The following is a 13,432-nucleotide window of genomic DNA, read 5'->3' as shown; positions in this document are numbered from 1 at the left end:
GATAAAAACTGGAAAAAGCCCATAACCTATTAAAACACGTTGATTATTCGCAACAGACTGACTTTTATTTGACAAGTAACGGTACATATAAGTTACACACATATTGAGGATAGATGGCGCTAGCAGTAAGTAACATACATAAAATATTTTTTTGATACTATTCCAATAATAGCATCATCAGCTGACAATTCTCTAAAAACCAAAAGACAGAAAAACGTTGCTTAGCAACTTTACTTAAACTCGGTGTCGTCCCAGATGAACCAGTGCACGTGGGACTGACGACAGGTGTGCGGGATGATGATGTGAGCCAGCCTGCAAGTGTCTGTCTGTATGTGTGGCTTTCCTATGCACCTTATGCGACAGATATCCGTTCTGATCCCGCATAACCAACACATCGAGAAAAGGAAGTGCTCCCTCGGATTCCTCCTCAATGGTGAACTTTATCTTGGGATGCAGCTCGTTCAGATACGCGAGTCCTAGGGTTCACCTCGCTATCGGCCACCACAGCAAACACGTCATCTACATATCGCCACCAGCGTTTCGGTTTGTATGGACTATTCTCTAATGCTTTCCGCTCAAATTCTTCCATGAATATGTTAGCCACCACTGGTGCTATAGGAGACCCCATTGCGACACCTTCAATCTGCAGGTAGTAAAATTCGATTATTTTACTCGCTACGCTCAGAATTCTATTTTAGAAATACAACTTTGCACTCTTGTATAACAAATAACTATTATAGTTGACTACAGCGTATCGAAGTGAATATTATAGTTGGGTTCGGAGTCCATACATAAAAAGTACGCAGTTATAGTTTGATATATGAAATCTTAATGCAACCATTACAGTCGACGAGCAACGGCAAAAAAATCACGTTTGTTGTATGGGAGCCCCACATATATTTATTTTATTGTTTTTAGTATTTGTCGTTATAGCGGCAACAGAAATACATCATCTGTGAAAATTTCAACTGTCTAGCAATCACGGTTGATGAGATACAACCTGGTGACAGACGGACAGACAGCGGAGTCTTAGTAATAGGGTCCGTTTTTACCATTTGGGTACGGAAGCCTAAAAAAGGACCTCCTAGTCCTCAACGTTTTTCGCAAATAATAATATTTAATCACTCGGCTATCCGAGAACAGCTCATCATCATTTATTTAAACCTTCACAATTCCCGTCCCCTGCTTGTTGAATAAACCAGTTAAATTAGGTTAAGATAAAGATCCGTTTGAACTTGAGTGCCTCAAGATAAAAAAAGAAAACCGACTTCAAAAAGGGTAAAATAAAATATTACACTTTATATGCCCTAGCAACTAATATATTTGAAAGTCGATAAAAAGTTTAGCGCTTCGGGTACGTTTTAAGTTTCAAGGTCTGGATCTGAACTGAATCCATCAAGATTTGAGGCGTTTCTTCAATTCCTCATCATCACAACCGAAAGGTATATACTTTCAGACAAAAAAAAAACAAATCGGTTCATAGGAAATCCATGAATCCCATTTTAACTTACCATTGCCAGAGGTTACTAAAGTGACTGAACCTAACTACGACTAAATGTTTGTGTGTGTAGGTTATGAATATCTTCAATAATTATCATACTCGCAGGCAATATACTGAGTATTAAAAGGATCATAAAATATTCAAACTATTTTAATTTGTTGGGCAATAAATTTCTGTGATTATATTATTTTAATGTTGTTTAGTGGTTATTTCTGTTCAACATTATTACGTGGTTAAACTCAAGATGGGCTGTTTAGTACTGACTTGTGGTAAGCCTACACATATTATGATTAAATATAAATGGATTATTAACAATTAAAACATTAATGCCTGAAAAATAATCGATTTTACAAGTAATCTATCCAGAAAGCAGGATTCATAAGGTGGCTACAAAACACATCAGCAAACAAATAGGCCTCATCTTAAGCAAACCAATGATAAAGTCCGCGACAGGCTTCGTTATTATTTTCCAATATTTACGTAATTTAGCCAAAAGAACCGTCACGAAGCGTGGATACCGTACAAATACTTTTTTGAGGAAACCGACGACCTTCGCTTCAATTAGAAAATAAAAACTCGACCAAGAGCATGTTGAGCCATGCTCAGTGTATTACCATTCTGTCAGAATAGGCTAAACGGGGGCTATTCGTAAGTATCATGTACATTATTTATTATAAGGATAAGGGAGTACCTCCGCAGCGCTTTGTACGTCTTTTAACTAAGAAAAGAAGACTTTTTGCAATAACTCAAAAACGGCTGTACCGGTCATGTTCGCTATAGTTTTCATTGAAAGTATTTATTAAGCTTTTGTTTACAAAAAAAAACATATTTTTTTGACCTATGGTACCTACACATATTTTTGTTTCGGAGTGATTATTTCCGAAAATATTCACTTTATCAAAAAATGGTTGTTGGAGACCCATGTTCGTTTTGAAAGACCTATATCCTCCTAAGTCCCAAGTGCCTGCTAAAAGAACAAAATGGCGTTCATAATTGAGTCCTGGGTATTGCTACGCAGAAGATGTCACTATAACCGAATGTCCTTTAAAAAGATCAAAAGTATTATAGTCATTGAGTCCTGAACTTATAGCAGCAATTTAATATGTTTCAAACCCGACTATATATACGATTTTTGCTAGAACAAACATTATTCAGTACCAAAGAAACTTTTTTTTGCACTAAGTCAACTAATCCATACTTTTGTTCTTTTTAAAGAACTCTCGTGCTTAGTATGTAGTAGTTAATGTAATAATTATAGGTAAACAGCGTGGGTAATTGGTTATTTGGTTTTATTTTCTTGACCAAATCAGAAATTCACCACGCGTACGCACAAAGCTTTGCTTCTCAACTCAACGTTGAGTCCTGGCCCGACGGTTGCTGGTAGAAGGGTAATCAGCCTCATTTTCCGAGTCAGAAGAATATTTATTTTCTGAGCTAGACGAGTTCGCATCAATAATGGTCATCGCTACGTTGACCAGAAACTACGTCTATTTCAGGGTCTTGATAAGTCGACCCTTCGCCATCCTCAGTGTCTTTTATTTCAGATTCATTGAGAAGCTGCACTATGTCCACGTCGCGTAGCACTAGAATGAAATACCATTTATTAACCGAGCTCACTTTTAAAAGAACAAATTAAATTACCTTGCAAAAACATCGTTTACGTCGCATGTTTATCAAAAATAATACATTATAGTTAAATATTACTAATTCATTAGAAAAAAACACAATTTTAATTGCAAGAAATACCAATATTACTATAAAGTATAATTGGATCTGGATTTACTTACGTTGTTTCTCACATGCTGCCATTGTCCCCTTTTGCTGGCCACTAAGAACAAATATGGCGACTTGGTTTCGTTTCATTCAACGCGTGTGACAGGGACAACAATAAACACTAAGATAATGGCGTTTAGGTCTAAAATATCGCAATAAAGTTTAAAAATTGATTTTGTTCTTTTAATAGGTAGTTCGGTCATAACGAGACCTGTAATTTTCAAATCGTCAGGACTTAACAATGGTTGCCATTTTGTTCTATTAAAAGCTAGTTCGGTCTTTCTAACAAGTAATATTTTAAAAGCCCCGGTCTTAGGAGGTTATACTATACTATATATTATATACTATGTATACGCTTAAAAAAAAACTTTTTTAGATTTTATTGTACGGCTGTCGGATTTATTGATTTATATATCCATGCCAAATTACAGTTACAGCTTTCTAGCACTAACGATCACGGAGCAAAACCTCGGACAGACAGACAGACGGACATGGCGAAACTGCCTAGTCAACCTAGTTGACTACGGAACCCTTTTAGTCTTATTTTCAATGAATGCCTAAATAATATTATAAATAAAAATAGTCTTGTTATGATACCCTTAGGCTGCCTTGTCACTGAGGCGGACATGGGCGGAGACGTGCGGGATTCAACTAATACTGTAAAGTTTAATAAGTTTTTGGCAAAAATTTCATTTTTCGTACAAGCTTTTATGGCTGACTGTACGTTTCTTTGCACAGACAACTAATACTCATCGAGACAATTCTAAAAACCCCAAACACAATTAGGTTGCGTTGTTTTATCACAGAGTTCCTATGGGCACCTCCTGTCTCCATCATCAGATTACCTCGATGGTGCCATAATATTGCATTGTCACCCGACCTACATATGTATGCAAATTTTCAGCTTCATCGGAAACCGGGAAGTGGGTCAAATTTAACTTGCAAGATTTGACCCTTACAAACATGTTACATACATATTACGTACATTGCAAGTTAAATAAAAGCTTGTAATAAATAAATAAATAGCATTTGGTTGTAATCTAGCGGAGCGGAGGAGAGATCGGTTGATTCCCGTACATTTCCTCTCATCTCCGGTTCAATGGAAAAGCAGCCTTAAACAACATATTTGTTACTCATTTTTAGGGTTCCGTACCCAAAGGGTAAAAACGGGACCCTATTACTAAGACTCCGCTGTCCGTCTGTCTGTCTGTCACCAGGCTGTATCTCATGAACCGTGAAAGCTAGACAGTTGAAATTTTCGAAGATGATGTATTTCTGTTGCCGCTATAACAACAAATACTAAAAACAATAATATAAATATTTAAATGGGGCTCCCATACAACAAACGTGTTTTTTGCTGTTTTTTTCTGTAATAGTACGGAACCCTTCGTGCGCTAGTCCGACTCGCACTTGGCCGGTTTTTTAGAATGCTAAGACAACCACACCCTAAAAGAACATAATGCTTTCTTATAGCTTAACAGTAGCTAAACTTAAATATTGTGTTTTTAGTCACCCGTTGACCACGAACGCTGGAATGGGTTCGAAAGTATTTCATGTCGAAATGTATTTTAAATACATTATACGCTATTTAATCCGATTCCATAGTTTTATTTTATGAATAACTATCGTGGTAACCGAAGACAATATTATAAATATTGTGATCAATACTTCCTTGCCAAAGGCCAGATAGTTTTCAAGTAGAAACAAAAAAAAGTTACATCTATATAAAATGCAAGTGCCAGAATAAATACACTTTTTTGCGGCGGTCCAAAGCTTTTATTCTATAATTTACGCCGCTAAAAGTCATAAAGGGCTTTTAAATTTTAACACAGATTGATGGTAGATAGTAATACGGTTTAAAATGTAACTGTCTTATTAGGTCTAATGGATTTTTGATTCGTTTTCCCTTGAGAATTACCTAATGTAAGTGCGCTAACTTAGTTGTGTGCAATATAATAGCAGTCAATAAGAAAATGAAGACTAGGTGAAAACTATAACTTTAGATCCATTATATTGGATCTTTTTTTTATAATTCTTCTACATTACTTGACATTGTTTCAATATTAACTGTAACCTTTACTTAAATAATATTGGAAGTAAAAAAATATCATGAAAATGGGCTTTGTTACAGACTCTGAATCTAGAACCATAAGAAAGAAATACAATTGTGTACACAATTTAGTATCTTGCCTATTATTTCCAATCAAAGATTTACATCTAAACCATGTTATCCAGAAATAAATAAACTTTTCTATAAGACGATCTTCGTCTCGAGTGTACTAGTAGTCCATCATTCGGACTTTGTTGTTGATTTTTGACCAACTACTTAGTTTGTCATGGGCGGCACTATCATTAAGAGCGTCAAGCAAACAAACAAAACCAAGTATTTGGTCGCCGCCGCAAAGTCGCGTTCAGTTTAAAATAGGGCCGTGTCGTACAGCTGCGTTCGTTCGTGGCCCTCAAAATGGTCTCGCCGGAAGATCAGCGCTGACTTATGGGTTAGCATTATGCTGAGGCAGGACCATTTCGTGGTAAACTATTTATTTTATATTTATATTTCTTTGTTGTTATTATACTTTTTGTATGTTATAGTTTACCACGAATAAATGAATGCGATGATTTATGATTTCTGAATCTGGTCAAAAATCAACAACAAAGTCCGAATGATGGACTACTTACTAGTATACTCTGCTACGAAGAGCGTCTTATAGAAAAGTATTTTCTTCTGGATGACATGGGTTTAGATGTAGCAGATGGAAATAATAGTTACGTTACCGTCATACAAATCTTAAAAATAAACTGTAACGGACTGCAAAAATATTTATTTTCACTTTTTGAATTTGAGTACCGAATAGAAACCGACTCGTGACTTTAAGTGGAGACAATAAAATTTTCCATATTAATAAAAGTGGTTACTAATTTACAAAGTTATCCCATGGGAAATACGGTTTTCGAATGTCATGTTAGTTTAGTAGTAGGTAATGTATCTTTTAAAGCCAGTATGCTTTGAGCATGATTGGATTAGTGTGTACACGTCGCTCACATTAGCGTCATGTTAAAAGCCATTATCCATTTACATATATTTTGAAGTGTACTCCAGGGTACGTTGTTTCATCTGCTACTATTGATGCTGACCGTACCAATGACTGTATCCTCAGAAAAATAGGCAGTTTCATTAGGAACAGACGAATGTAAACACAAGTGCCAAGTCAACGTTATTTTATAAAAAGTTATATATCCGTAATAATGCTATCTCACGCTTTGGTATGCAGTATGCCATGACCATTTTATAGGACTTGACAATTTAAATTTAACTCTCTCAATTTGACTATACATCAAAACTTAGGTAGGCTCGCAGGATCGTAAAATTTTGCGTTTTTTCTCGATAAGGAAACCACATCTTTTTAATTATGTATGTACTTTGTGTAGGACACCAGTCGTCAGAGAAATATACATATGTTACATCGGTGATTTACACTAAAGAACCGGTTGTTCCAGCTTTCCTGTTGTTCGTCCGAGCGGAGTCGTATGTACTCCTCACGGCTAATGTAGACGATATCCACGCGATCGCCAACCAGCTTGTCAAATCTCCAGTCGTCAAGCAGCTCAAGGACATCTGGCGTCGCGCCAGCAAGACCTTTAACAATCACTACTCGCAGTTCCGGACTGAGGATTCAGGTCTGTTCAATGTTCATCCTTTAGCCAACATCTAGGTGATCAACCAGGCCCAGCCGTCCAGCAGCTAACGGACATCTGGCGTCGCGCCAGCAAGACCTACAGACAATACTCTAGAATCCGTGCTGAAAATTCAGGTCAAAGAAGGATAGGTAGAATACTCAAATGTATAGTTTCACAGAAAAACAATTGATTAGATATAGACAATATACGGCAAGAGCACTCGCGAAGCTTGTATTTATGTTTTGTATACTTTTTCAAGCTTTATTTTTAAATATAAAAATTGCTGGCTGCTGTCACATCGGACAGTGCCTTTACATTCTGACTGCGCTTGTGGATACAAGTTATTTGCACTATTTTGCGAATTCAGACGCTCCGGTAGTAGAATGAGCAGAGGTTATAAGGACTATAAGTCAAAGGTTCTTCAAAAACGCATGCATAGGTTTTTAACTTGCTTGCAGATGACGACGGAGGCAGTAGGGAGCGAGAAGACCCTGTCATGAGGAGCCAGCGCCGCAAAGCCATCAACCACTTGGTGGAGTTGGGACGCAACGCTTCTATCTATCTCAAGGAAATGTTCGACAGTCTTTGAATCTGAATAAACTTTAAGATGTGTGTTGAATTTTTTTGCCATAATATACATACCTACTTCGATTTCTTTTGCGCAAGCTACATGTATAATTTCGCATTCTGGTCTCGAATAGCAAGAAACAATACACCGAGTTTAATAATAAACTCACGTATATTTTCTATGGCTGAACTTAGCTCCACACAAATCTCTCAAAATACAAAAAAAGTTTAATGTCTTACGAAATTTACGTTGATCTAACGTTCGCGAGATGGCAAGTATGTATCTAAGCATACAAAATTTCAGGGTTCAGATTGTCATAATGCATTGCATACGTTGCGTACGTGGGATAAGTGTGTCCCTGCCTTTAGTCTAATACTGTTCGATAAATGGGTCCCGGTATAACGTGATTAACGTGACTGACACAGTTGAAACTCGTACCGATGTCAGAGATGCAGTTATAATGTTGCTTTTGAGACTTGCATGCTTTGTATCGCTGTTAGTGTTATTTTACTTGCAAACTCCGTAGGTACCTACATGTTGTTAAAACGGCAGTAAAATCTTATCGTAGTTGTTCGCAACTTGCTCAGAGCTCTGTGAAGCGAAGCCGGTGCAATCTCTCGTACCGTCGTATAAATTTAACTGACAATCAACCTTATTGCTAAGATATAATGTTCAACAAAGGTCAGTGAATTGTTGCTACTATGTAGTAGGACATGAATTCAGCGATAACAATGCAATTCGTATTTTAGAGGTAGTGGATATTTGTTTGGACACACGAGGTCCCCTTTCTGGATCATAATATGGAAATACGTATCGTATCGATCATTTATTGATAAAAATAAATTTAAATATCATGTCTTAATTCTAAATAATATTATCTAATACATCATCATTTACATGGTCACTGGTTCATATCTGGTTCGAAGGACCAATTTTCAGCGGAGGTCTAGTGGGCTGGTTCGTTGAGAAGAATAGAACACCGTCTTGGTGGTCACAAATTATTTTATTATATTTTAAGCACGTAAAGTAAAATATTATGTAATTATTATATGGTTTACATGGCAATGGCAACGAATCGAATAGAGAACGAATAAAGCATGGAGTGCAGATACAGTTTTAGAATTAATTAACGAGTTTAGTTCCTCTTGGACTTGCCAACAGTTAGCGCCACTTGCACCATTCCACTAACCCGGGGTTAACCGGTTAAACCTGGAGTTACTTATAAAAGAGTTGCATTTTTTATATCGTGTGATATATCTAGGTCCTACTAATAGGCCTGGCACCTTGCAAGGGCTGGCAAATGACAATTCGCGAATGAGCGAATCCGTCGGACGAAACGAAGATGAATTTCCAAATTAACTTATGGATCCAATTTACTATGATTATGTCAAAGTAGAAATATAATCAATTAAACCTCTGTCAATCAGATACTCAAAGTATTTAGGTATTTATGAGGCATACTATGTAGACACCCCATGTGATGCGTAGTGAACGTAATCATTTACTAAATTAAATTTTTAATTGCACAACCCGAATTCGTTGAAAACCTATTACTTTTCATTAATCGATTTGATTAGGAGAGGCCGTAAAACTCGCGATGTGTATATTATGTAGTTACCTAATACTATCACTGTTCGTGTCTATATAATGATACTAATAGTATTTTGAGGGCCGAAGTTACAAAACGATATGAAGTTGAGTTTTTTAAAGACAGGCCCGAGCATTTTAAGACCCAATTATGTGCCGTTGCACTCAATATTTTTTCTAAGACAGCGACAAACACCTATAATTAGAAATGATATCAAATTATAATTATATTTTGGTTTGTAGAAAAAAAAACAACAGTTGCATAATATTGTATGACTATCCCTAAGAACAATGCTGTTAGGATCCTAAGAACACTTCTTATGAAGTTGATTTCGATCTCACTCAGACAGATAAGAGTGCTGGAGTAGAAAAACTATATATTATTTTACCATTAATCCATCAATGCATCTAGGATTATCTATCTTATCTAATTATTAGTGTATGCTTTTCTCACATAGCAGCAAAAAGGGAAGAACTCCATAACATGTATTTTACTTAAAAAAATTAAACTGAAATTAGAGTTTTGAATGATTCACGGTTAGTTTCACTAGACTTATATTGACCGGGATATAGACCGTGATTACCTTTTGTATTATTTGTGAGCTCCTAAACTAAACTGAAATTATAATATTGTCTTCGGTTACCGCGATAGTTACTCATGAAATAAAACTATGAAAACGGATTATATCGCGTATATTGAATTTATAATTCATCCCGACGTTTCGAACTCTTTACAGCGTTCGTGGTCAACGGGTGATTGTCACAGCGTTCGTGGTCAACGGGTGATTGTCACCCGTTGACCACGAACGCTGTAAAGAGTTCGAAACGTCGGGATGAATTATAAATTCAATATACGCGATATAATCCGTTTTCATAGTTTTATTTCATAAACTGAAATTGTTAAATGGTTGACCACTAATGTCCTTAAGGTGCGTCCAGATATAGCAAATATGCCCCGAATGGCTCGCGAGCGACGTATACACGGTAAATTCGCTATATCTGGATATGGACGCAACATTAGGGGATAAACAAATAAACAAAATAAATATATCATAATATAAATTCATGTAGTCTAGCATAATTTATAATGTAATTTCATATTATGAGAATACATATCTAATCTAATCTTTAGTACATTATTATACAAATTGACTAAATAAAACCCCACAGTAAGCTGAATATAAAAATACTTCAAAAACAAAAACATCCATGACTCAGGAACAAATATCTGTGCTCATCACAAAAATAAATGCCCTTACCGGGATTCGAACCCAGGACCATAGGCAGGGTCACTACCGACCCGTGATCGGAACGGGCAGGAATAAATACTTAAACTTGGTAGAACAAAGTCATAAAGTGGAGAACCTTGCGATAACATTTTGTACCGGGACTAAAGTCCCGGAAATATACTAAGTAAATAATGTTGTTATAAACACGATAAAAAAAAACAATACATTCCTCGTTTCTGTCTAATACAATCAAAATAGAAAGTTCCAAAAAATTTTTTTATTTTATTTTATTTGTATTGGATAAAAACGAGGAATGCATTGTTTTTTACCGTATTTATAACAATATTATTTAGTACGTTTCCGGTACTTTTGTCCCGGAATAGTTATTTACGATACAAGTGCGGAAAAGAGGAAATTCGAAACGAGTGGCGTTAAATTAAAACACGACCGCAGGGTGTTTTAAATCGACACGAGTTGCGAATTACCTATTCGCACGTGTATCGTACAACGTTTTACAGTACATTATGGCCCACTAAACTTTCGACATATGCACGAAAAGTGCTCATTTACGCACTAGTGCGAGAAAGTAGCACCATATGTACTGTAATAGTACATTATGATACAAGTGTGCTAAGTTGGTCATTACACACGAGGCGATATTGTGCGCGCGAGCTGTAAGCGAGCGCGCAATAAGAAAGCCGATGTGTGTAATGACCAATGCACACGCGTTTCATACGACGTTTTTCAACACACTTGCGAGAAAAAAAAAGAAACTTTCATATTAATCAGATTTTAATAGTTAAAACAGTGTGTTGCATCTGTCATACTGCCGGCCGCCCCTCGCCCCGGCCGCGGGCGGCGCGGCGGGCGGGCCGGCCGGGCTGCGCACCGCGCAGGCGGTCGGGCGCGCCGGTGCCCGCTAGTCTGACCAATTAAAGAAGGCTCCCTTTCCATGCATATTATTAGCAATCAGTTACCTTCTTAACTCAGTCGGATAATATAATGAAAAAGCACGAGTGGAATAATACACTGAAAGAGCACGCGTGTTTAATATCTGGGATTATGAGCCAAAAATCGGTGGAATAAAAATGTCGTTTTGAGCAAGTGTGTTGAAAAAAATGTTATCGCAAGCTGTCTCCACTTTATAACTTTGTTTTACCAAGTTTAGGTATTTATACTTTGCTAATTCCGATCACTGCTACCGACTCAGACCGGTCGTCGATAAATAAATTTGAAAATAACTAAGGTTTGTGTTCGCCGGTTTTCTGGCTCGACACAAATAATCCACGATTACGCAGACACGATTAATCCTAATTGGGATCCGTGTTACAGAATTAGGAATCCATTTAGCCGTTTGATTGAAATCACACCCAGAACAAAGAAAAATAAAACTTAAAAAAAAACCCTTAAAAATGTTATAAATACGATAGTAGCTCTGTCTCTCTGTTATCTTTTCACGCTTAAACCGTTGAATAGATTTAGATGAAATTTGGTATGGAGATAGTTGAAGGTTCGAGGAAGGACAAAGGATAGTTTTTATCAATATACTCAATATTTTATTGCAAATTCACAAAGTAATTGTACAGGTGGTAAACTTATAAGCTAGGTCTTTGTGAACCCTGTTGGGCACTGCAATATACTATAACTACAACTATAACTATAATTTACAATTCCAAGGAGAGGAGAATTTTTGATTAATTATTTTAACATACAATCATTATAAGCAAATGTAAAAATAAGAATTTAAATGTCAAAAATTGTCAAGAATTTAAATATCATCATTCAACGCAGACGAAGACGCGGGTAGAAGCTAGTACTGCAATATAGTTTGGCAAGAGTCGGTTATCGGTGGCAGAAAGAATCATTTAGGTATTGTATTTTTCTTATGCCAGTATTATAACCACAAAAAGGAAGAATAGTTTTTCTTAATCTACTGTTACTGACAAACCTTGTTTGCCAGACTATATTTCGGAAACGATTTAAGTATGCACAAACCGTTATTTTTTAATATTTAGATAAATGCAGTTAGAACTTGAGCTAGCGTCGCGGGATTCGGGACAAGAGATTTTGCTGAAACTGCTATTTTTACTCGACTGCCAAAGGAGGAGGGTAATGTTTTTATATGTATTGTACGGTTTACTTGTCTAGGATTAGGAGTCTCAAAAAAAGAACATTATTGTAGTAATAAGTATATTTTAAGGTAGATGTAAGATTATTAAACAAAATTGTAAACTCGTACATATCCGTACATTACTATAAGGCCGACGAGTGAAAGCATAAGTCGCCGGTACACTGAAAAAAAAAATTGACCCTTTCACTATTTTCCCATACTTATGTAGGCTGTTCCAACGATGTATGTGTCTATGATCACATCTCATTGTGTCGATGTGTTAATATAATAATATTGTTAATATCCTTGGGGAGCATGTCCCCCATGCCCCCCTCCCCCACCCTTGGGCCTAGAGCTGGGTCTACAATAAATAAGTTTCACTATGTACTTAGAGTTGCTTATGGAAGCGCTGGTGGCCTAGCGGTAAGAGCGTGAGGCTTTCAATCCAGAGGTCGCGGGTTCAAACCCCGGCTCGTACTAAAGAGTTTTTCGGAACTTATGTACGAAATATAATTTGATATTTACCACTCGCTTTTCGGTGAAGGAAAACATCGTGAGGAAACCGGACTAGGCCTAGAGGGGAAACTAGGCCTTGTTGGGTAATAGGTGTAGGTTGGAAGGTTAGATGGCAGTCGCTTTCGTAAAAACTAGTGCCTACGCCAATCCTCGGGCTTAGTTGCCAAGCGACCCCAGACTCCCATGAGCTGTGGCAAAAAGCCGGGACAACGCGAGGAAGATGATGATGTACTTACAGTTGCGGTACATCTGAGACCAGTGCACTGAATTGTAAAATAATTGTGGTTGTTAGTTGATGTATGTGTCGTATTGGTTACTTACATATATCAGGTTGTGTTTTTGACTGAACTAATTTTGTAATTGTTAACCCCCCACGCAAAAAGACCGTTAGCTCTCCGACGGATGGACCGAATTCGATGCGTTTTTTTACGCGAATACGAGTGGTGGTTCTTAGTTGTTTGATTCAATTC

General features: G+C 36.9%; 1 protein-coding gene across 1 annotated transcript; it reads left to right on the top strand.

The window, feature by feature from the left end:
- Positions 1-1,661: 1,661 nt before the first annotated feature.
- On the top strand, positions 1,662-7,564 carry LOC134747130 (uncharacterized). Its single transcript, XM_063681710.1, has 3 exons — positions 1,662-1,770; positions 6,773-6,952; positions 7,411-7,564. The coding sequence occupies exons 1-3, from the start codon at positions 1,746-1,748 to the stop codon at positions 7,539-7,541; spliced, it is 336 nt and encodes a 111-aa protein (XP_063537780.1). The 5' UTR covers positions 1,662-1,745; the 3' UTR covers positions 7,542-7,564.
- The last annotated feature ends 5,868 nt before the right edge of the window (positions 7,565-13,432 follow it).

Source organism: Cydia strobilella, chromosome 14, assembly GCF_947568885.1.
Source record: "Cydia strobilella chromosome 14, ilCydStro3.1, whole genome shotgun sequence".
NCBI lineage: Eukaryota > Metazoa > Arthropoda > Insecta > Lepidoptera > Tortricidae > Cydia > Cydia strobilella.
This window is presented reverse-complemented; position numbering and strand designations above follow the sequence as displayed.